Genomic DNA, 25570 nt, shown 5'->3' with positions numbered 1-25570 from the left:
ACACAATATCTTTATTTTTTTTTAATGAGGTGTTGAGAATCAAACCCAGTGCCTCATATATGCTAGGCAAGCGCTCTACCACTGAGCCACAACCCTAGCCCTCATTGTGATCCTTTGTGTGGTAAATAAGATAATGAATATAAAGTATTTTGCACAAGTGCACATAGTAGGTGCTAAATAAACAGTGGCGCCAGCTCTTCTCTCATATGGTTAAAAACACACTTTGGCCTCAAGACTGAGTTCAGATATCAGCTGCTCACTTCTAAATTATGTGACCTTGGGTCATTTATTTAGCCTTTCTAGGCTTCAGCTTTCTTATCTGTAAAATGAGGGCTAATTCTATCTACTTGAAGAGGTTGTTTGGAGGTTAAATGAAGTAATGTACTTAAAATACTTACAGTGGTGCTCAATAAATTATGTATACCTGAATATATGTACACATATGTAGACAAATAAGTGCCATATCCACACGTACACCTCTAGACAGGAGCTATTATACTGAGTTTACAAAAATGCACCAGACCCAGTTTTCTTCCCTGGCAATCTAGAGGACGGAGGCCCAGGTCCACCAGCAGTGGCCACGGCAGATGTGAGTGAAGGGCACAGTGGGGGCCAAGGAGACAGCAGTCGCTCTGCCTTTAGGAGGGAAGAGGCGGCACAGCCCACATGATGCTAGAACTGGGGCCACCCCTGCTCGCTGTCTTCAGAACCCTCTTCTGAAGTCATCCTCTGTATGTGCTTAAAAATTCTATGTGCAGAGAGTCAGCAGTCCTCCAGTTGATTTCAATTTCCAAAAGGGTCAAAGGGCACGGACACTATATTAAAATTGAAGTAAAGTAGTGAGGTTTTAATTTTTTTATTCTGCAGGTCAAATTCTTGTTCTGGAGGAAGCACCAGCAGAGGAGCTATGGCCCTTTTGGAAATGTTTTAATATTCATCATGGAATTAGGTTAGCACATCAGGATAAGAGAGAGAATTAGGGCATCCAGGATGCCAGGACTCAATTTTCCTAAAAGGTAATGTACATCATTTTTCTGTTTGTTTGTTTTTGCTTTTGGTATTGGGGAATGAATACAAAGGCACTTAACCACTGAGCCACACCCCCAGCCCCTTTTATGTTTTATTTTGACACAGGTCTCACTAAGTTGCTTAGGGCCTTGCTAAATTGCTGAGGCTGGTTTTGAACTGCTGGGATTTCAGGCGTGCACCACTGAACCTGGCTATTGCATATCTTTATGAGCGATGCAACCTGCCTGAGGCTCTCACCGGAAGTACCCACGACAGTTCATCAGGGAGAAGCAAATGCACCTTGCTTGACAATCCCTGGCCACTCTTTCTTGTCCTGACCTCCTCAGAGCCTTCATTTCTGCTCCTATATTCCTGCTTTTCCCTCCTGGTGCATTCCATCACGCCATGGTGATATGCATTGAATCTCTGGGTCAGACCAACAATAAATAATAAAAACCCCTGTGCTCCTTAATAGATACCCGTGGACTGCTGACTGTGTGCTTGGCCCTGTGTTAAGTTCTGTCCAGGACCTGAGAGTAGACTGTGTGTCTCAGCTTTTCCTTGAGAACAAATGTGTAGTGCTATTTTGAAGATATATTTTTTACTATTTTTACAGTGAGCATAAAGGCACCAAAAATTATTCATTTTTAACATTTATCACACATCACATTGTCATGCCTGTGGCTGTCCTAGAGTAAGTCTAGTGAAATATTAATGACAATAATTCCTTCTATTTCTATACAAGGGGCAGGCTGGAGGGTGGTGTGGAAATTCAAGGAGTCTGAGAATTCTGTATGAGAACCCAGCCTTTCAGGTCATGGTGTCGAGGGAGGAGGACAGAATTTATTTTCTCTAACAGTTTGTTTCAAAAGTTCCTTAACTTTTAAATCTTTGGCATATGTAAGGTTGCCAGATTAAAACATAGGATGCTTAGTCAAATTCAAACTTCATATAAATAATAAATATTTTCTTAAGTATTAAGTGTGTCCCAAATAGTTCACATGACATATTTATACTAAAAAAAATCATTGTTTATCAAAAGCAAAAAATTTAACTAGTCACTCTGTGTTATTTTTTTCCCTATTTATTATTTTTTTCTTTTGTAGTGCTAGGGAATCCAACCCAGGGCCTGGCGCATGCTGGAGAAGCACTCTACCACTGATCTATGCCCCTACCTGCTTTATTATTTATTTTAAAAAGTTAATTTAATTTGGTTTTAAATAACAAACAATTGCATGTTTATGGACACAATGTTTTGATGTTTTGATATATGCAGGATGATTCTATGAGGTTAATGACTATATCCACATATCCATCACCTTAGATAGTTACCTTTTTTTTGTAAGGTGGGTACTGGGAATTGAACTCAGGGACATTCAACCATTGAGCCACATCCGCAGCCCTATTTTGTATCTTATTTAGAGACAGGGTCTCAAGTGAGTTGCTTAGCAACTTGCTGTTGCTGAGGCTGGCTTTGAACCCAGGATCCTCCTGTCTCAGCTTCCCGAACTGCTGGTATTACAGATATGCGCCACTGCATCCGGCCTACCATTTTTGTGCTGACAATATTCAAAGTCTATTATCTTAGCAATCTTGAAACACACACACACATCATTATTCACCAGTATCACCATGCTATGAACATCTCTGAAAAACAGTCATCATGTATTTTCATTTGCTGTATTTGTGTTCTTGCTGGAGGCCTGTGGACTTTAGGCTGGGTCTAGCCAAGCCACAAGATGAACTGAGCCTGAGTTCTGAATCCCTAAGCGCAGGAAAGATGCTTGTTGTCCAGGTATCCCTATCCTGACACTGGAGTGAAAAGTAACTTCTACTGCTTTTTACTCATATATTTTTCGGACCATTTACTATAGCATCCAATAACTACTATTACTAAGCAAGAGAATTAATAAGTAAAACCCAAAACTTCTGTATTCCTTACTATTAATATGAAAAAAACAAAACAAAACAAAACAAAAACAAAACAACAACAACAACAAAAAAACCAAAACCAAAAAAACTCTAAGCTGGGGAAAGAGAGCAGAGCTTGTGAAAGAAGTGTGCAACAGAAGAAGTGTACACCTTTGCTACAGTTTGGATCTGAAATGCCCCCCAAAGCTCATGTGTTAAAGGACTGGTCCCCATCTTGGGCTGTTGGGAGGTGGTGAACCTTTAAGAGGCGGGGCCTCGTGGGAGCTCTTTAGGTCATTAGAAACTGCCCTTGAAGGGGACTGGGATTCTGGCTTCTTCCTCTTTGTCTCTTTTGCCTTGATGTGCTGCCTCACCACAGGTCTAAAAGCAACATGGCCAACCTCCAATTGTGAGCTGGAGCCTCCGAAACAATGAGCCGAAATAAGCCTTTCCCTGTAAGTTGGTTATCTCAGGAATTTGTTCTAGCGATGGAAAGCTGGCTCATGCCCTACATAACCTGAACCTCCTTTCCAGCAATGTAAGTCCTTTAGGGCTCTTTTTCCAGGGGACAGGGCTGTTCACAGCTGAGACCTGTGATGGAAGCAGCCAGAATGCAATCTCTCTACCAGTACAATAGCTTGTTTTTATAGTAGGGCTGTGCTCCCCCTGTAATATTTATTAATAATAATAACAATTATATACAACATAAGAATGCATATAAAATAACATGTCATTAACATTATAAACATATACATATACAGCTAGCATTTTTTTCAAGTGTTTATTATGTACTAAGTGTGCTGCTACTAGCTTCATAGGATTATCTCATTAAATTCTTTTAATAATCCAATGAGGTAGATTTTATTATTATTCCTATTTCATGGATAAGGAGATTGAGGCAAAGGGGATTCAAAATCATTCAGCTACAGAGTGATTTATAATAATATAAAGTCTGACTCTAGACATTGCTTTTTCAGGGAAAATTTTTGTGCTTCCATGAAAAATTGCATTTTTTAGATCACACTTTACTAGATTATGAGATTCTGAATCTACAGGAGCAATTTTACAACTGTGTAAATCGTGGATAGCTGATGGCAATGCAAATCAACTCTTCTCCACAAACTCCTTAATGAATTCTGTCAGTGGAGGGACAATGTCCCCTGCTGTGGAGAAACCAGGTTTGTGTCTATCTGCACATTCATTTCAACATTCCTTTACTCCATGTAAATTTGGGCTTCTCTGGCTTTCCCTTGAAGGGGTGATAACATCTGCCCGGTTTCCTCATTCAATTAATGAACTAAAAAATTTTTAATGTGTATTTATTTTCTGTCAGCGTGAGAGTTATGATTTTGCCTTTTGTGGAAAAATTGTGATTTATCCTTGAACTTTCACTGAAGCTCATGGATAACAAAAAAAGGAAAAAAAACACAGATAGTAACATGCAGCCCTATAATCTAGGGCAGGGAGGGTGTCCCCATCCTGTTTGGTTCTTGGTAGTTCATTATGTGGCAGAAGTGGTCTTTCCCTGATGAGTCAGGCATCGAGAATGGCTCAAGGGCTGGGGATATACCTCAGTGGCAGAGTGCTTGTCCAGCATGCATGAGGCCCTGGGTTCCACCCCCAGCACAGGGGTGGCTGGGGTGGGGGAATGGGCAAGAAAGTTCATTAAAAAATGTTTCAGACTTGTAAAATCTAAAGACAAGAGGACAAGGCCTAGAGAGTCAAAATTATTTTCCATTCTGAACCTCACTTCCAAGTTCAGCTTCTTGTCCAGGGACCTGCTTCTCCCTGGTGAATGTCAGATGGCCCACAGCCCCTCCCTCACAGGAGGGCCAGAGGGTACTGCCTTGTGGCTTCCACTGTTTTTATAGTAGGGCTGCAGTCAGGCTGATGTCTCCACAAAAGAGTCACATGGACAAGTAAATGAATGGCTTTCTAGTGTTTAGAATGGTGACTTTGTAAGTGCTATGTAAAAGCTTACTAAACACACACACACACACACACACACACTACTTTAAGAAGAGCTACAAACCCCATTGATCGTTTGCTATTTGTGTTTTGTTTTCCTGGGCCATAATGGGGGAGTGAGCACGTGCAGGACCCTCAGGGAGGCAGTGTTTCCCAGGGTTTTGCATGTTTCCCAAATAGACCTTTAATTCTTGGTAGGATAACTCTGTCCTTTATGACCCAGATAGTCTAACAAAGTGGCTGAATCAATAAAAGGTAATGCATAAAACAAAATATATTAAAACCCTGAAATCTACAACAAACCTCAGCTGCTTTGTTCACACTGGGGAGGAATGAAAGTTGCAGGCTGAAGGGATCCTGGATCCGGGTATGATGTCACCAAAGGGAGGCACAGGCCAGGAGGCTGACCTAACAGCCAAGTTCTAGGACAGCCCTTCACACCACAAGGAGGGGTAGTGCTGACTTATTGTGTTCTGGCTCTCTTGGGGCTGGTGTGGGGCAATAGCTTGGCACAGGACAGAGAGGAAATTATATGGCGTCTGTGGGGCTCATCAGGCTGTACGGCATTTGTAACTTTAGTACTGCGATACTGAGGCTCTGATGAGATACTGGCATTTCCCAGTTTCTTCATGTTTAAGAAACACACTACAAAACATGTTATTTCAAATGACCAGTGGGGATGTACCTTGCTTTCACTTTCATTGGACAGAATTTCCAGGGCTTCCAGGTGTGACAGACCTTGATACTCATCAAAGAGCATCCCATAGTGTGCGGTTCTCTCCACCGTGAGCTGCTGCGCCAGTCTCTGCTTCTCCTTCTCCTTGGCTTCCCTTAACATCTGCAGAAACACACAACGCTTATACCCAGATGTATGCTGAAAAGCCCCACTTCCTGTAAAAGACACGTCGGGTGTAGGGTGGGGAAGGGCTGAATTTTGGTTCTGGGAAGGGTTGATTTTGATCACTTTGGAATTTTTAAAAAATTATTTTTTGATGGATGCTATTGATAATTTTTACATAATATTCTATTTTGGACTTTATATGTTCATTATGTGCAAAGCAAAGCAAAAATTCTATGCCTGGGAATGAGATGGGAAAGAAGCTCACCAAAGACTTCACAATGGTGTCCAGAGGTGTTTCCCACATGTGTGGTTAACTTTTCTATTTTCTAAAATGCCCAAATTGTCTATATTGAGCAAGTTTTAAGCACACTGGGAAAGTCTAATCTCTTGTGACAAGATTAACTGTGAATTCCGCACCTAGGCAGACTTCAAAGCAGAAATAAGCTGATCTGATTTTCTCACTTACATTACTTTGAATCTTTTGTGTATGAAGTTATTTGACATCTTCAATAAAAAGAATTGATAACTATAAACTCGTAATGTGTTCATCACCAGATACTAAATATAAATAGGCTTATAGATGCTTCAGCTAGTCTTTAGAAATAAGACTGTGAACTTGCATTTCTGTGCACGTCAATAACTTTTCTCCAGTTATTTTATTTGTTTTTAAATAAAAAGACAGCAAAATGAACACAAGTCTATCAGTCACTTCCAATTTTCTGCATTTGCCTTCTTTGATTTTAAGCATCTTTGGATTTCTCATTAAGTTTACTGGGGCATTAAGTTTATGGGGCCCTTTAATATCTGTGGAGAGCACCATCAATATACTGGTCAACACCAGAAGGGCACAGGGGGCAGATCATCTAAGAACAGAGCCTGGTGTTTACTGTGTGCCAATAAAACAGTCGGCCTCATTCTCCTTTTGGGTTCCCGAGGCTGTTAGCCATGAAAGAATTCTGCAGAAAGAATTCTCTCTCCTGTCTACCTTTAAGACTAAAACAGTACAGGTTCTGAATTTTAAAGTTTTAAAAACAACCCAATGAAACCATCACTGGAAAGTTTTAATATCTGCAATAAAACTCAACGACCCCCACTGATCTCAGGGCTTGATGGTGGTACCATAAAATAGCAGAGTGCGTCTGAGATTGCTTCCTTTCTCTACCAACTACCATCTCTAAATGGGTGCTTTGGGATAGAGGGAGGAAGAGACGAAATGGAAGGTAAAGGGAAAACATCACTGTGAAGTGGATCAGAATTCACTCACAAGTGGGGAGTGGAATTAAAGCTGCATAAAGGATAATTCCCTTAATGAGGGATGCTGGTTCTGCTTTTTCCTCTGGGGAAAAAAAAATGGAGATGGGTCTAAATAGCAGAGGGTAAAAGTGTTACAGTGACCCAACTGAAGCAGTCATACAAATTGCAGGTGCAATGCTCAGGTGCCCTCCAGAATATTCTGAACCAAACCTGCCACAATGGTGCAGCCATATGTAATTACAACAAGCCCTGCAGATGGCTAATGTGGTTCTTGGGTGACACGGTTCTATGAGCAGTGCTACTTTGTAATGGTAGATTGCATGCAGATATGATCAGAATTGTGACAAAAATGGAGAATTATGGTGATCTGGGAAACTAACCTCGTCCAGTTCTCATTTCACAACCAAAGAAGTCAGAGTTAGCCAGTTTCTGGACTCAGTCTCATTTCATCCTACATCATCATTATCTTAAGGAGAAAAAAATTTATACATATAGCTGTATATACACACATATACATACACGTAGGTTGGTATCGGTTCTACTGTAACTCATTCAACCCTCACAAAAATGTTGTCAGTAAGTATGATGTTAATCCCAGAGTACAAATGAGTAAAATGAGCCACAGAGAGACTAAGGAATCCATTCAAGGTCATGAAACCAAGTGTATGTAGATCTGGGATACATACAGTGGCATAAATGGGATAGGCTTCAAGAAATCATTGAGTGAATAAAATACAAAAGAGTGTGATTAGTATTTACCATTTGGTTGAGAAAGTATGTGTGTATGTATGTGCCTATGTCTATCTGTCCACATATGTATTTATATATCTATATGATTATGCATAGACTCATCTATGTGAATCAGTACCTGTATAATTGGCAGTATGCCTAAAAACTGTCAACAGTGGTCGTCCCCTGGAGAAATTTAGCAACAGGGAAATGGATATATCAGAAACTCCATTTTTGTTCAACTCTTTTTGTGCCATTTGAATTTAAACATGTGCTTTCCATGATCTATTAAAAAAATTTTAAAAGTGTATTTACTCTATTGACTGGAAGAAAAAATGGTCAAAGAATACAGTCCAACCTGGGACAAGGAAACAGTTCTCTCCATGAGTGTCTTGGTCCGCTTGAATCCTGGGTCACTTTCTGCAAGGACATTCATGGTTTTCTTGCCAATGAATTCCAAAGCATCGAGACCTCCAGTTAAGACACTTTTGCCCTGCAGATGAGATAATTGCATGAGATTAGATTTTTTACATTTTGCTGTTCTGCAGCAGTCAGCAGCTCCTTGGTAACTGACACTATCTTCAAATATTAAAATCAATATAAAGCCACATTTTTTTCTCACCAGGAGATTTATCATCCATTTAATCCGATTTTCTTTTCCTCGAAAAACTATATGTTATATAATTCATAGGGCATGCAGTGTTATTAAAAAATGATGCTTAGAAAAAAACCAAAGCACACTGGGGATTAATTTTATTTGCTCTGTGTATATGAATAGATATGTATCTAAGATCTAAAATTAACAGGTGACCTAATTGCTGTTTTTGTTTGAAAAAAAAATTAACCCAAGTAATAGAGGTTTTTTTTTTTATTTCCCTTTTGGAGCAGTTTATTAAAATGTCAAATACTCCTGACTTTTTAGGGAATTCTTTAATTTAGGGCCCTGGAGTATAGGACCCTCGGGCTGTGTCAGATGGCTCTTGCATACTTTCAGGAACTAGCATGACCCACCTATAATTAATAGATTCATGAAATAAGACAGGTTGATTTGCATGTGCTTCTGGCTTTAGAAACTGTTCTATTATACAGTTATCACCCTGAAAATCCCTTTGTCAGCTATTGTTTTCCATTAAAACCATTAAAACAATGAAGACTTACACAAACTGTTTAAGTGCACAGAACTGTATACATTTTTGACACATCTTCTGTACGTACGCTCCCACTGCATAACTGTAATTATAATGTGCATATCTGTATTTTTTCCCAATTTACATGAAAATGATCTATTGTAATATTATTATCAATGTACATTTTCCAATCTTCATAATTATTTGAATAGCATTGTTCAACTTCACTGAATTAATATACCTTATTAATCATTTCCATCTTGGATTGTCAGACTTTGTTTTCAGATGTGGGGGCTAATCAGTAACCATGCTGGAAAAGAGATTTAAAAATGCACACACTTTGGAGGATGGTAGGATGTTGGCAATTCATAGGGACATTGAGTAAGTGCAAGCTGGGGGTGTCTGGAGCTTGGGGAAAGGGGTCAAGAAAGTTAGAGAATGGGAGCTGGGGATGCTGGAGGCACACTCAGAGCGCCCTGTAGGGTGGCTCAGAGAGGCCATGAATTCCTTTCTGATACCAGATGCTGAAAGAGCTCCACCATCCCCAGTCCCATAACGTTTCCCATGACTACGTGACTTGCATTGCTAAGTGACAAAACATACTTGCTGTTCCTCTTTCACCATGCCCAGTGTAGAGGTCAAGGAGCAAGGAGAGGAGGAGTGATTTTCTGTATTTCTGGGGAGCCCTGACCCCAAAGTCTGGGTAAGATACCCTCCTATGTTTGTCTCTAGCTCCCTCTTCTTCTCACAGTACACTGTATTTGTCTGTTGAGCTGCACCCTGAAAGAGATAGCACCTTCTTGTTTGTCAGCTCATGCCCAGTGTCCAGTGGAGGGGGCTCCATGTGCACAGTGAAGGGCATACATCCCTTTTACAAAATGAATGAGTGAATGAATGAACGAAGGGACATGATCCATATTTCTAGAAAAACTAGCTAGTTGGTTCTAGATTGTTGAAAATATCTTTCTCCCTGACCCTCAGGACAGCTAGCGGCCTCTAGTCAGGTGGGGTCCCCCCTTTTCACCATGCATCAGTGTTTTGGTGACAATGATAAGCTTCCTTTAGTAGGAGGGACACAGATTTGTCTGGAAACATTCAGAAATATATCTGGGCTATTACTGTTAAAACATAAGGCAGTGCAATGTTAATAAGTGGTTCTTTTTTTAAAAAAAATTTTGAATGGTTTTATGATTTTTTTAAAATTGAGGGTCAAGAGCAAGAGACCACCCAGGAAAAACATCTGTCCCAGCTCTCAAAGCATCTTTCTCCTCCAACCAGAGGCTGTCCTTGCAGCAGTAGGAAAGGACACTATTCATTCAGATTGAAAAAGGGACCTTCTAAACAGCTCCTTTCTTTCAAACATAAAACTGTATTTCATTTTGCCCTTATTATTGGGATCCAAGGTTACACCTACTCTGCAGCAGGAAGCATAACAAAATCATAATCCAAAGTCACGAGCACGGCCATCTTTCCTCTGATGTATCTAGGTCACTGGTGAATGGAAATATCAAAAGAAGGGAGACACGGGGAGAAGGAAACTGCTGAGGACTCACAGTGCTTTGAACCGCGTTGGTGAGGGCTGACAGCATGCCCCGAGAACCTGACGCCGGGGACGCTGGGGGGCTACCTGCAGGGTCCTGATCTGCGGCCACGTCTGCAACTAAAGAGAAAAAATAAAATCCTGCTAGAGTTCATCTTGCTGATCTGAATTTAGGGAGCTTCTAGTCATGCACATGATATAACAAAGTCCAAAGCCCTCCACCCCATGCCCAGAGTCACACGTCACGTACCTGCAGGGACTCCATTTTCGGTCTCAGGTTGGACCCCTTCGGAAGATCCAGAATTGACACTGTGAATCCGAAGGGTGGCCCCTGCTTTTTCTTTGACTGCGGTCAAGCCGTGACCTGTCAGGAAATATAAATATGGTTTGTGCACACATTAGATTCCTGTGGTCTGAAAATCCTTTGGCTGATCTTACAGAGCTGTTTGAAGTTTTGTAGGTATCCATCGTGATTGCAACAAAGTGGCCCACAGCAGAGGCTTTGGAATCCCTCCAAAGTAGGTTCCAACAGGAGCTCAGCTTCCCCACTGCCTGCTTGAGTGACCTCAGAGAAGCTCTCTGTGACTCAGGTTTACTCAGTGGGTTGTTGGGAGAAGCAAATGAGATAGTGTATGTGTAGTGCTCTTAGATGCCGCATTACTGACTTTGCTTCTCACCCTGGGATTCCAAACTCAAGACAATGCCAATGAATAGTGCGCTACTCTTATCCTTATGGGAGACAAATGTCATTCATTTTTTGATTCCTTGCAGACCCAACACATTGAGGGTGTTAAATATTGGTTGAACTGAAATCAGCTGAGCCTGAATATGCTCCTTCCAAGTGTCACTGCAAAGGGTCTTGAGCTGACATCCCCAAATAGAAAAGCCACATAGGCCATCAAGTGGCTCTGAGAATTTGTCTTAGGTAGCAATGGTCCGAACCAGGCTGAAAGGCATGGGTTTTACTCTACTGATCAGGGACAATACCTATATTTCTGAAATCCCAGTGCAGCAAGGATTCAATAACTCACTGGTGAATACAGAGATACAGGATGGTTGTCAAATCCACACTGAACAAATTCCAACCCTTGACTTGATAGATGGTCTTATCCCCATTTTGCTCTGGAGTGATTTCCCCCCTTGAGGACCCATCATGAGCTGTGGTGAGTTCCCGAGCCTGAGGAATGAACAGCCCACTGATGGTCCTACTGGTTGCTTAAGTCCTTAAAGGACAAACAGCATGGCTGTCCCCATCCAGTGCTCACCATCCCCCTTGACATGCAGGGAGAAAATAAAGGATTTCTCCAGAGACCTCAGCTTGTTAAAACACAAGGCAGCAGCAATGTTAATAAGTGGGAAAGGAGTCCCGAGTGACAGCAGAATTCAAGAGCAAAACAGAATGACTCAGAACTAGAAAGCACTTAAAATGACGATTTGTCCATTTCCTGGATAAGAGGATGACACAGATGAGTCCCAAACCCAATGAGTAGTTTTCATAAACTGTGATCTTAACACAAAGAAGGCACTGATATTTTCCAAGCATATCCAGTGGAAATCACCTGTCATTATATATTATATAGAATAAATTCTATATTTATTATTAAATAATTAATAATTTTAATTATTAAAGAAACTTTGTAACTTTAATTACAAAGAGAAAAAAAATGTGTCTATATTCACAGGCAGATCATTAGACAGAGTTCAAACTCATTATTGAGTTACTTGAAAAAATAAACTGCTAAACCTGACTTAATTCTAAGCTTCCTATCTATGAATTCCAAGCATTTCAATGGAAACTTTTTGAAGTTTCGGTAACATTCAAGTTATAGGATATTACTTAATCTAATTCATTTACATACCGAGTCCACATTCCTTAACATTTAAAAAAAAAACACATATATTTTCCAAAAGGAGAATGTACATCCAAATCTCAACCCACGATTCTCATCTAGATTTCTGAGAATCACAATCAAGGAATAATCGAGTTGGAGGAGGTTGGCCATCTGCTCCCATCTTCTCTGCTTAAGTCAAGCAAGAAAGGTAATGGCACATCTGTCCCTGAGACCATTTCAGGTTTAATTAACCTCATATCCCTCATCTTCTCTTTGCCCTTCTCCTCCTCTTGCAAGTTAGGGTCATATCTGGTTCTTTCTCCAGGGAAGGGTACCTTTTTCATCTCTGGACACACATGATCGCAGATATGTGTGCATAGCTGCCTCTTGAAACAATCACTTTGTCTCTGGAAGGAAATACCGTTTACATGTGCATCTAAGTGGAATGTGCCTAAAAACAGACATGGAAATGGGCTGCTACTCTATTTTCTGATTCGCCATTATTTTTAGAAATTTTGTTAGTACAAGTACATCTTTACTGCATTCTACTAGAAATACAAAGTTGAGCTTTATTTTTATGTAAAAGCTGTAATTTTTTCATAGCTAGGTTTAGACATTTTGCCACACCCTACTTTGAAGAGTGACTTCTAAAACTTTACTTAGTGTGACATCTAGTGCCCAGAGCAAGGAAATAATAATATGGAGTTACTGTCACCTTTCCATTAGGAGTAATTAACTTCCAGAGATGTTCACTGGGTTCTACCAGTAAAAACAATAACAACAGATCTCTGTATTAATTTCTTCATGTCATCATGAACCCTAAATATTCTAAAACAAAAAGAAGTCCCTCTAAATTCCATGGCCTAAAGGGGGAATATCCTGAACCCCTTTTCTTATTGCAGTAAAAGGTGAGTACTGCCAAGAATGTTGTAGAAATCATTTTAAAATAAATGTTGCATGATTGGCTGATGTTTAGTTTACCACCTCTGACATGGTGGAAAATAACACAAGCTTAGGAGTCAGAAGTCTGGTGGAGGAATTCCAGTTCTGAGGTTCACTAGGTATTTGATGCGGGTGAGCCAGTTAACCAGCGTGTTCTGCATCTTCTCTGATAGGAGACTTGTCACACCTACTTCCCAGGGGGCGAGATCATAGGGGAGAGGCGGGTGAAACCTCTGCAATGGACGTTTATTAAGCATGTACTATGTTCCAGGCACTGTGCTCAATATTTTCAGTACATTAATTATCTCATTTAATCCTCTCAACAACTTTATGAGGAGAGGGATATTATGAAGCCCATTCTACACCCAAGAAAACCGAGACCTGGTCAAGGTGAAATCATTTACAAAAGGTCCCAGAGCCAGTCAGTGACAGGTGCAGGATTCCAACTTGGTCCTTCAGAGTCTAGACCCACATATGTACCCATTATGTCATACGGAGAAGGTTTTAAATGTCATTTATGTTGATTAAATGTCATTTTAGTCTCATTTCTGTACCTCCTTGGAAATCAGATCCTTGGTCAGGAGTTTTCTCCTTTTAAAAAGGGTGTTTTATGCTAAAATGAGCTAGACTTACCATAGCTTGACAACAGAGCAAGGTGAAGGTCACCTCCATGGGTGTTAACCTGACTCTAACCCATCCCAACCACACGGTGGGGCGCACAGCTTGATGCTGTAGGATCATTCCTGTGCTGTGCAGACTGAGTTCTCAGACACTGTGTGCAATCTTACATGTCAGTACAAAAATTTTCTTCTCCAAAAGCATTGTGATCTCACCAGCCTTCTTCTTGTAAGTTCTACTAAGACCAAAACCCCTTGAAGGGAAAGATGAAAAGTTGATGTAATTGGCTTGTAGGGGAGGTCCTCTCTGACCACGTGGGTAACGTGGGGGAGCAAGAGCAGTTCTTCACAGCAGCCTCATGACTGGTGTCCAGTGGGTGCTTTCCATCGTCTCACCCACTGAAGGACCCCAAGAAGGAACGGCTAACTCATTAGGAGGATTCTTCTCTTTTACATGTTTTTCAATACAAATTCTTTTTCTTTCCTTTTTTTTTTTTTTTAAAAAAATGGACATTTTAAAAAAGAAACAAAAAAATCCCATGTAATTTCCTTGATATAACTGGTTAAATTTTGTCCCTAAATTGTTTTTTTGTGGTAAAGTGTACATAACATAAAATGTACCTCTGTAACTGCTTCTAAGCGTATAGTACGGTGGTAACAAATACACTGGCAATGTTATACAACTCTCACTACTGTCCATCTCCAGAACTCGCCTTATCTTGTGAAACTGAAACTCTATACCTATCAGTGATGCCCATTTCCTCTCTACCATCCCTGGAAACCAGCATTCTATTTTGTGTTTCTGATTTTGACTCCTCTAAGTACCTCGCATCAGTGGAATCACACAGGATTTGTCTATTTGTGGCTGACTGATTTTACCTAGCATACTCTCTGCAAGGTTTATCCATGTTGTAGCATTTGCCAGAATTTTCTTACTTTTTAAGGCTAAATAATATTCCAATTGTATGGATAGACCACACTTTGCTTATACATTCATCTGTCAATGGACACTCGGGTTGCTTCCATGTTTTATCTACTGTGAATAATGTTGCTATGAACATAAGTGTACAAATGTGTCTTTGAGACACTGTTTTTGATTCTCTTGAGTATATAACTGGAAGTGGAATTGCTAGACTATATAGTAATTCTGCTTTTAATTTGTTGAGGAATGGCCATATTGTTTCCCATGGCAGCTATACCATTTTACATTCTTACTAACGGAACACATGGGTTTCAATTATTCCACGTTCTCACCAATACTTATTTCCTTTTTTTTTTTTTGGTATGGAAATTCATAGTTGCTTTATCTGTTTGTTTGGTTTTTTTTGGTAGTAGTCACTGTAACAGGCATGAGGGTGTTTTTGATTTCCATTTCCCTGATAATTAGTGAAAATGAGTATCTTTTCATGTGCTTATTTTTAAAATAAAAAATTCATAAATTTGCAAATGCAAAAATTATAGATACATGGACACGGAGGGCGGACCCAATCTCTTTCTGTGTAGACAGCTTCCAGTGGCATAAGAGGCGACAGGGTCTATGAGTTTATAGGAGACTATGGAAATAATTAAGACCTGAAAAAAAATTGTTACTTTAAAACCATGAAAGAAAGTTGCAAGTTAGAAATGGATCAATATTTACTTAATGTCTTCAAAACACAACATTAGGTCAACTCATTTCAACTACTATTCAAATACATTTGACTCACAAAGTTATGTGCAGGTATAATATTGATGAGGGGTGTGGGTGCACACTATTATATTTGCTATGATACAGGAGGGACTTCCAAAATGAGGAGTGATTGAAGCTTCTAAAAGACTTAAAGTCAAACTCTTCCTTCTAAAGATAACAACTCTCCCTTATTTCTTGAGGCCTCTTTCAAGGAAAAACAAAAAACAAAAAGGCTGTACCGCCACAAGTGTTGGGACCTGGCAATAAGTCATGGGAGTCAGCCCGTGCAGAGAGCCGTGGCTGCTGTGTGCTGCCTGGGACCCCTGCTCCTCCTCCCCATGCGGGAGCCTGTCTACTGACAGCCCTCAATGGAACGCCTCCCCAGGGAATTGCCCTGGCCAGGGAGTTGGTTCTCCTAAAACTGTACCACAATGACCGGTCAGTGGGGCAGTTGGTGATACAAAGACCCCACCCTGTGCTTCATCGGGGGATGTCTCTGAAGAATCCTCCCAAACCCAAAGCTCCCCATGGGGCAGGTTGTGGCTTCTGCTTCAAACTGTGCTTCACTTCTGCTTCTCTCTCCATCCAGTTCTGCTTCCTAATCCTTTGCTTCTGGAGCCTTGGCACTGTCACAGTGAGTGGAGTGCATGAAATCTCTGCCTCAATCCCTCTCTTGGGCATCCAAATTAGAATTATGATCTACCCTATTCTTTTTAATGGCTGCACAGTATTCCAATGAATGACTATATCACTTTTTAACAGTTCTTTATGGATGAACAAAGAAACAAAAAAAATCCCATGGTTCTTTCAAGTTTTTCATGGATGGTGAACTCCCTTACCCCTTACAAGTCTTAGTTGAAATACCACCAAACCAACATCTATCCTCACCATCTGCACTCCTAACCTCTCTGATCCGCTCCACTTGTTATATATTTCTATAGACTTACCACTTTCTGGCATTCTATGTAAACTTCCTATTCATTATGTGCATTGTTTATTGTTTATCTCCTTCCACTAGCATGGAAGCCCTATTAGGGGAGGGGGCCTTTGTCTCATTCGCTCACTACTTTATCTCAAGTGTCTCTGACAGTGTCTGGCACAGTTAATATTCACCGAGTAGATTCCATTTTGAACACCTTTGTATGTATATGTTAATGATCTTTGCAAAGGATCAACCGTGGGAATGGCTGAGCATTCAAAACTCTACAGGTAATGCTAAGAGTCCCTCTGAAAGTTGCACCCACGTACACTCCCTTTGGGTGAATTGTACAAATCAAGCAATTAAAAAACACTGACTGCATTTCAGACTCCTTTGTCAATGAATTCAAAGTATTTCAAAAAGCTGCGAAGAGCAGTTATTTAGGAAAACAGAGTCAATGCTGCTGTGCTCAATTAAAGCTGTCAAAAGTGCATCAAGAAGCCAATCAACCTTCTTTTGGAAAAGTCTTCGCTCTCCATTACGATGGTGGGGGTTCACTCTGTAATCAGATGCTCACATCTCTTTAGGCTCAAGGTTGACAAGAAGTGTAACTGGACTGATAATGCTTGCCTAGCACCCAACAGAAACTCATCCACCCCTGCGTTTTATTTATAGATTGCAAACTCCAAGCATCAATCTGATTACCTTTTCTAGCAACGATCCTTGAGAATTTCCACATCCTCAGCAATGTCACCTTCAAAAATGAATCCATGTGCTATTGATAGTGATTTACACAGGGAAGTGTTCTCACTGTGGTACCATTCTGACAAGTTTGCCATTCTCTGTAATAAACACTGTCATTATTTTTGACAGGGCTGGTAGAAGGGCTTCATTAAAATGTGCAGCAGGAAAAAATTGTGCATCTTGGGAGAGGATGGGAAAAGGGAATCATGGTAATTTTGAAAAAAGTAAATATACAGATCAGATATATTCCATATATACCATCCTGCCAAGCCCAGGTACTCTTGCATAAGGTGTTTAGACTCATAAAACCGTCAAAACTAGAATTTCAAATAAACATTTAGGCCTTTGGTTGCATCTGGATCTAAACTGCTCTGCTGTGCGCGGAGGCTTTGCCTTAGCATGCCTGTCGACTTTCATTTTCATTATTGGTCTATTACTCTTAGCTTAGCGATAAATTTTAAGAATGAGTTGAGTCTCTAAGGAGCTTATGGGAAATCATAGCTAGTGGTTGTCACAACATCATTTTGGAATCATCATCAAAATATATTCTTTTTACATTTTTCTATACTTTTGACCTTTCCTACTCTGGTGTCTGACTGGAATAATAAATATTTTTGTTGCATTTTACAAACTTGTCCAAAGGCACAGGAGACACGTGATCAAGCCTTCTTAGAATGGGATGATAGCATGGCTGCAGAGAAACCATATGCAAGAGTTAAGGCCTCTCTGAAAAGATCTGTTGGATGAGAAATGTTTGATTTCATATACACATCGGGAAGGCCACTTTTTATCATTTCCCCTTAATCTAGGGTCAAAGGGTGAAGTAAAAGATAAGATAAACAAATACAGAGTAGAAAGCTGGATGCCGTGGTACACTCCTGTGATCCCAATGACCGGAGAGGCTGAGGCAGGAGGATAAAAGTTTATGAGGCCAGCCTCAGCAACTTACCAAGACCCTGTCTCACAAATAAAACCAAAAAAGAGCTGGGGACATAGCTTAGTGGAGAGTGCTTGCCTAGCATGTGAGAGGCTCTGGGTTCAATCCCCAGTTCCACAAAAAAAAAAAAAAAAAAAAATCTAGAGAAGCAGGTGGCCAATTTTCTGTATTTTTCCACTTGATGAAGTAGTTACAAATGTCAGCTTCTTTCTACACACAGCTGCAGAATATGGAATCAGCATCACTTTCTACAAGTTGGAAAGGGCCTTAGAATTTCTTAAGTTCTCAGACCCACACTTTTCCAAATAAAGAACTTGAGTCTCACAGAGGTTAAGTGCATGGTGTAGCTAGGCAGTGGCAATGTCTTGTGATGACAGGTTAGTGACACTCAGGACCAGGTCTTTGGTACCATGCTCGTTGCAAGAAAGTGCCACCTTCCAAATCACTCTCCTGCCAACTCTAAACAGTTCCAACTACTGTGACCCCAGTTTTTCAACAATTGTAAGAAGTTTTGTCTTCTGTTTCTAGTGTTCAATGGACAGCTCTGTGTTTTGTTAAGGACTATGTGTTTTGCACTCCTGTCTGCAACTGGAGTACCCTGGGGGTAACATGAGGTTTCTGAGTGGAAATCAATTGCAATTGAACATGTGGTTATTTTCTTTCTTTGCTTTCCACAGGCAATTTACAAACCTTCAAGAGCTTGTCTACTGCTGTGAGTGCTCTGTTTTCCAATAAGTTTCTTTTCCTTATGAAAATAAACTGTTAATGCTGCAAAGCCCTGGGATTGATATGATGTCTGTATGTAATGGAAGCTGTTTCTCTCTCAGTCCCAAGGTAGGAGCTCAGTACAGGCCATATAATCCAGGAAGGCACACAGATATTTATTTATTTTTTTTTTAGTGGTACTGGAGATTGAACCCAGAGCCTTGTGCATGATAGGCAAGTGATCTCCCATTGAGCTACATTCCCAGTCCTTTTAAAATGTTACTTTGAGATAGGATCTGTCTAAATTGGTGGCCTTGAATGGTGATCCTCCTGCCTTGGCCCTTCTGAGTACCTGGGATTATAGGCATGCATCACTGTGCCCAGCTCACCATAATTTTTGCTTGTTTGTTTTGGCGCTAGGGATTGAACCCAGAGGTGCTCTCTACCCTTGAGCTACATGCTCAGCCTCCTTTTTTAAGCAGTAGAGTCAGCATCATCTACTGGTTGCATTTGGAACCAGGTAACAAAACCCAGAGGCCTTGGAGCACAGCCTACTAAAACCCAGGTTGATGTTCCAAAGTCAGTTTATAATAACACACCTAAGAAGATGCTGGATAATAAATCCAACCAGAAAGTTATCCGTTGGCAGGTGAAAAACCTTTTTTATTTATTTTTTCAGTGTCAGGGACTGAATCCAGAGCCTATGCACACTGGCAAGTACTCTACCGCTCAACTACATTCCCAGCCTTGATGGAAAACCTTATAAAGTCCAGAAAAGCCCATTGTCAAATGGTTGGATAGACCCACTGGCTAATGAGAAGCAATGGCAGGCAGCTGGCCAGGCCAACCATTGGTGAAGCAGTTATAGGCAGGTGCACCTTTTTGGGGGGGCTCGGTGTAGGGCGGGTACCAGGGATTGAACTCAGGGGCACTTGACCACTGAGCCACATCCCCAGCCCTATATTGTATTTTATTAAGAGACAGGGTCTGAGTTGCTTAGCCCCCTGATTTTGCTGAGGCTGGCTTTGAACTCACAATCCTCCTGCCTCAGCCTCCTGAGATGGGATGGACTCACACTTTTCCAAATAAAGAACTTGAGGTTAAGTGCATGGGGTGGGTAGCTAGGCAGTGGCAATCTGTTGTAATGACAAGTTAGTAGCACTCAGGACCAGGTCTTTGGTACTGTGCTCGTTGCAAGAAAGTGCCACTTTCCAAATCACTCTCCTGCCAACTCTAAACAGTTCCAGCTACTGTGACCCCAAGATTATAGGTGTGCACCACCATGTCCAGGTAGGTACAACTTTAATGATGCACAAAAAGCACCTGCAACTGTGACCCGCAGGACAGATGATTACTTGGTGTGGAATAAACTTGTACTTAAATTAAAAAAATTTTTTTTAGTTGTAGACGGACACAATACCTTTTATTTTATTTATTTCTGTGTGGTGCTGAGGATCAAATCCAGGGCCTCCACACATGCTAGGCAAGTGCTCTACCGCTGGGCCACCACCCTAGCCTTGGTTTTAAAATTTTAATAAGAAAGTAAATCCTTCACCTCTAATAGAACCTTGTAAAGTACCAAATTCATTGTCAGTGGTTTGGAACTTTAATATAATTGGGAGCAGCCAGGACATTTTATTTTATGATATAAACCATGAAGACAGCTCTATTATGTTGGAGACCACATTATTTTTTTCCCATGACTTATTCCAATTTTAAAGAAACTTTCAGATTCTCCATTTTTACTTCTTGGCTCAGACAGCAAGCCACTCACGAGACCATCGGAAGGCCACTAGAAGTCCACACATTTTTCCAAGAAAGAAAGATGCCTGCAGGTGTTCACCCTCACCCTGTGAGTACCCAGAAAGCCAAACAGGCTCCTTCACTTCAGTTTGGTTCACTTTGTCATCAGCCTAGGTGGCTTCCAGGCCATCCCTGACCCCCTCCATTAGCAATAGAGAAAATCTGCTCCCCAGGATCTCACCAGAGACTGACATTATTTGGCCTCTAGCAATCTCTCTGGCCTTCCAGGCGGTCTAAGGTCCATGAAGTTAGAGATCGGGCCCCTAAGCTCTTTGTGGCCGTGGTCCACTGAGGTGAGGACCATGAAGTCCTTGAGGGACACCTCAAGGTCTTCCCACCCCTTTTGGATTTTGAAGCAACAATGACTGATCCAATCCATGGTGCACAAGCTCCTCATGGCGCTGAGCTGAAGCCACGTGACCCATGGCTTCCCCGCCCTTCTCCTTACCCTCCACCTTCAAAAATGGCTGCCTTTGCTGAGTTACCTCCGATATGGTGACGTTCTACCCTCAGTTTCCATGAAGAGTGGAACAGGAAGGATCTCTTAACCAACCTGCTCTGGTAAAGACGCTTTCTTTTGTATAAGAACAAACATGGGAAGTATCTTTAAAAACTTAAAACCAATAAAATAGATTTATTTAGATAAACTAAATTTTATCATTTTATCATACACACACACACACACACACACACACTAATAGCCAGGAAGCCAGAGTTAATAGCAGGGCTCTATTATCGTAACTCTATTAGTCTTTATCACATATATTCTTCCTAACTTCATATTTTGTTCTATTTATATTTTAATTTCCAGCTGATGAAATGCTTTCTATCAAGATACCTCAAATTTGTTGAAGGAGTAGGTGAAGTTGTACACTTAAAAAAAGTCAAGGGATGAAAAAAAAAAAAGATTGAAGAATATATTATAAAAGTTCAAATCTTAATATTCTTAGAGACATTTAAGAGTGGTTAAAAGCCATACTACATGGTTTTCAAATCCCGACCCACACATTCTTGTCTTTGGTGTTAATTTGCTTTGTGACTCAGTTTCTTATTTGTAAAATGGAGAAAATAAGGGCATCTCATGGGTTAATGTTAAACTCCATCAATATATGTTACAATCAAAATATCACATCCTATTAGGCTTCTGAACTTTATTCCAAAGCAACATGATTGCTCACCTACTGTGGCAGACGCGGATGAGAGCAGAGACTTGCCCCAGGAGCCCCAGCCTGCCCATCCTCTTCCCTGAGGAGGGGAATCCACAGCCTGCAGAGAAACAGATCAGCAGCAGGTCAGCAATTCAGTTTATCCCTAAATGGAAAAATGCCCATTGGTATAAAACAAAGGGAAGGTTTAAGAAAAACCACCACCTGCCGTATCGCACTAGCTTATGGTTCATATGGGTCATAAAAAAAATATCTCAACCCACACTGCAGTGTGTACTTTGAAACCAAATTGGTTAGTGAAGGTGTGGGTTTCTGAAGTCTTGGTCTGAAGTGAAGTAAGCCTCAGTTCTCCCATTATTTGGAAGTCAGGGACATGAGCTGTGTCCAGAAAAAAAGATACAACACATTAGAGCCCCAGAGTGATTCAAAAACATTCAAAAGAAACTTGACCCAGGCAGATAAACAAATGTGGTCTTCAAGGTAGGGTGAACTTTCAAACCTCTGGGATGGCAGATGGGATTCTTGGCATGGACCATGGACAAAGTGTCTAAAAGGTACCAATAAGCCTGGAGGTGGGTGGCAGCAACAGCAAGCTTTGTGAGGGAGACACCTTTCTATTTGACCCCTGTAAGTGCATCTCTCACGCACAGGGGAAGACGATCTCTGGCCTCAGTGGATTCAAATTCTTTTGCCTCAGTTTTTAGAGTTGGGACTGGAGACTATGGTTCAGCATGAGCTGTTTGCATGAATAGATAATGCAGGTTGACCCTCTTCTACTCTCTGTGTACACTAAGAACTAAGCGAAAACAGAGTAAGCAGAATGATGGAGATATGCTCAGAGATCTGCTTGGAATTCTAGTAGCTTCTCAGCTCCTGGTTTCCAACCCTCTTGAGACCTGCTCCATTTCTGTCTTTGGGTTCTACGAGATGCCCTTTTTAAAATTTTTTGCTTTTTTAAAAAAAATGTTTTGTTCACTGATATCCCCAGGGCCTAGGAGAGTCCCTAGAATATAATACGTGTTTAATTAATAAATATTGGATAAATAACTGAGGTTTCTGCTACTTGCAACCAATGAGTCCTGACTCAGTAGAGCTACAGCTTTCTCTTACCTCCTGGGAACATACTCTAAGAAACAAGGCAAGAATAAATACATTAGGAGTTAGCCAGATGAGAATCACAGCCTTTTCACTTGAAAAAAAAAAAAAATGAAGCTGAACATTTGAAAAATACCTGCACAGCTTGTAGATTCTGCAGCTCTGACCCAAGGCTGGTTATCAGTCATCCCAACGCCCTTTCCCCGGGCTGTCTCCACCCTTGCAGTTAGGAGTGGTCCCAGGAAACAGTTTTCAAGCAATGAAATGTATACATGAGAATGTTTCTGCTTTCATGATGACTCATACATCTATGGCTAGTGCCAACTCTTCCCCCCTCCCTCTTTCTTGCCCTAGATGGGGATATGATGATTGAACCGGAGCGGTCATTAGGGAAAGGCCAAGGAACCACAGAGTCACTGGTCCTGGCCCTGCTAAAGTACTCAACCGACATAAGCAGCTAGCTACCTAGCTCCATTCTTCCTATTAAATGAGAAAAAATAAATTGCTATTTAATACACCAATATATGGATTTTTAGTTACTTGCACCCAAAGGTGTTAGAAAATATCAAACACCTTCCATCAGTGTAGAGCACAGGTCAAGAGAAAAGGTCGTGAAATTAAATTGTCTGGGTTTGGGTCCAAACACTGCCATTTGGGGCAACAAGTTACTCAAGTTCCTGTTAGACCTTCTTCCTTATTACAAAATGAGAGATATGGCAGTATTAGAACTATAAGAACCAATAACCTCATAAGCCTTGTGACGATTAAAAGAAATAATTCAGGGGCTGGGATTGTGGCTCAGAAGGAAAGCGCTTGCCTTGCACGTGTGAGGCAGTAGGTTCGATCCTCACCACCATATAAAAATAAAACAAAGATATTATATCCACCTATAAATAAAAAATAAATATTTTAAAAAACAAGAAATAATTCATATGAAGTTGTGGGCACAGCATCTGGCATATAATAAATATTCCATAAATTGTTAGCTGGCAATAATAATAAGAAACTGCATTTTTAAAACTATGAAGCAAAAAGCTTTAAAAGTTGGCTTTTATTTTTTGTTCAGTCTACAAAGAGCAGCCTGTTAACATGAATGGAAATACTCCTGACTATCTGCTTTCATTTTTGGTGTCTACATTGATTTACTTCACTTTGGCAATGGAACCCAGTGACAATTTTATACCATCATAAAGACAGATGTAAGTTGATGATTAATATCACTCTTTCATAGGACAAATCACCTCTGATGAGCAGGAAGAGTTAATACACTTAGGGGTGACAGCTTCTGACTCAAATTTACAATATTTAATAAGTTCTGACAGCTGGTAATTGACTAGCAAATGGAAATAAATGTTAAATGAGTCTAGAAATTTTTTGCTGTATAATAAGTGACTACTTCAATTGCCTTATTAATAAAGTCCTCTGACATTGAGTTGGGACTTTTTTTTTTTTTAAGACAGGATTTTGCCAAGTTACCCAGGCTGGCCTGAAACTCATGATCTTCCTGCCTCAGCCACCCAAATAACTGGGATTAGAGACATGTGCCACTGCACTGGCTTGAGTTGGGACTTCTTATCAGCTACAAAGAATATTTGTTATCAACGGCAAATGCTCACATGACTAAATGTGCACATTTAATATAAAAAATATATATACCAAATGTTAAACATTCATTATAAATTATCTCATCGTGAATATTGTCTCCACTTCAAATGGCCTTGATGTCACTCACATACAGGAAACTACGAAATATGCAGCACAGATTAACTCAGATTTTCATTATCAAATCTAGTTATTTTAAAGCTTTTTTTCTCACCCTTCTCCCCCCTGCCCCGTGCAATTTTCACCTCCTTTAACAGACAACTTCATGTCTTAACTCACAGGGAAAATAAACGAGACGTCTCTGCCCCCTCCCCATGAACTTTCAGAATGTCCTCATACTGTAACAGCAAATTGACATGGATTGATGAAGGATGTCCAATACTCAACTAAAGATCATTTAAACGTCTATAACCACTGTGTGCTCCTAAAAATATAAAAAAGTGCAGAATTTCATCAAGTTCAAAGTGCTTTAAATAGAAAAAAAATACTTACCTATCTAGTATCCCATTTAAAGGTCTCTATCATACATTCATTGGGGCTAGGGGTCTAGCTCAGTGGTAGAATGCTTAGTTAGCATGCATGAGGTTTGATGCCCCCCAAAAATAATAAAATTTATTTTAGGCCATCAAGTTCAAAGGTATCATTAGAAAAATTTATAAATATTCAGATTCCATCCAATTCAAAGGTCTTTAACCTTTATATGGGAAGTATATGTATTAAAGATCAAAGATCAATATAATTATCCTGTTTCCTTGAGAAGATGAGAAATTAGATCCTGAGGCTATCTTATGTACAATGATGTGGGCCATAGGATCTATGCAACCACATCCTTTTTAAGTTTTGTAATTCATGACATTGCCACTCTAAAGGGGGACTCAGTAGGACAGTAGGAGGGTTTCAATTGCTCAGGACATCTGCAGCTTTGTCAGAATATCTGCTGACAATGAACTCAGTTATTTCCAAGTCGTTTTCTTCCTTGTGAGTGCACCTCATTCAACTCTGGGAAGATTTAAAAATTATATGTAGAAAGGTTTAAAGCATCAAAGACAGGCTATTAATATTTGTGTGTACATTTGGTCTTTTCTGTCCTACTAATATTTATGAAATTTGACCCATTTGCCACTTTTTGAAATCCAATTTAAAAGGAATAAATTATTAGAC

At 40.3% G+C, this 25570-nt stretch overlaps 1 protein-coding gene across 2 annotated transcripts in view; it reads right to left on the bottom strand.

The window, feature by feature from the left end:
- The window catches only part of Fam114a1 (family with sequence similarity 114 member A1), a 60997-nt gene that overhangs the window by 20463 nt on the left and 14964 nt on the right, over positions 1–25570 (bottom strand). For both annotated transcript variants that reach the window (XM_046449216.2, XM_046449271.2), the window contains exons 3-7: positions 21725–21812; positions 10629–10742; positions 10392–10498; positions 8070–8204; positions 5573–5725 (exon numbers count right to left, since the gene is read on the bottom strand). In XM_046449216.2, the coding sequence (XP_046305172.1) occupies positions 5573–5725; positions 8070–8204; positions 10392–10498; positions 10629–10742; positions 21725–21812 (597 nt within the window). The remainder of the gene's footprint in view (positions 1–5572; positions 5726–8069; positions 8205–10391; positions 10499–10628; positions 10743–21724; positions 21813–25570) is intronic.

Source organism: Marmota monax, unplaced genomic scaffold (assembly GCF_021218885.2).
Source record: "Marmota monax isolate L192 unplaced genomic scaffold, Marmota_monax_Labrador192_F-V1.1 WCK01_AAM20220418_F8-fsc00025, whole genome shotgun sequence".
Lineage (NCBI taxonomy): Eukaryota > Metazoa > Chordata > Mammalia > Rodentia > Sciuridae > Marmota > Marmota monax.
Note: the sequence above shows the minus strand (reverse complement) of the source record. Positions and strands in the feature narration are given on the sequence as shown.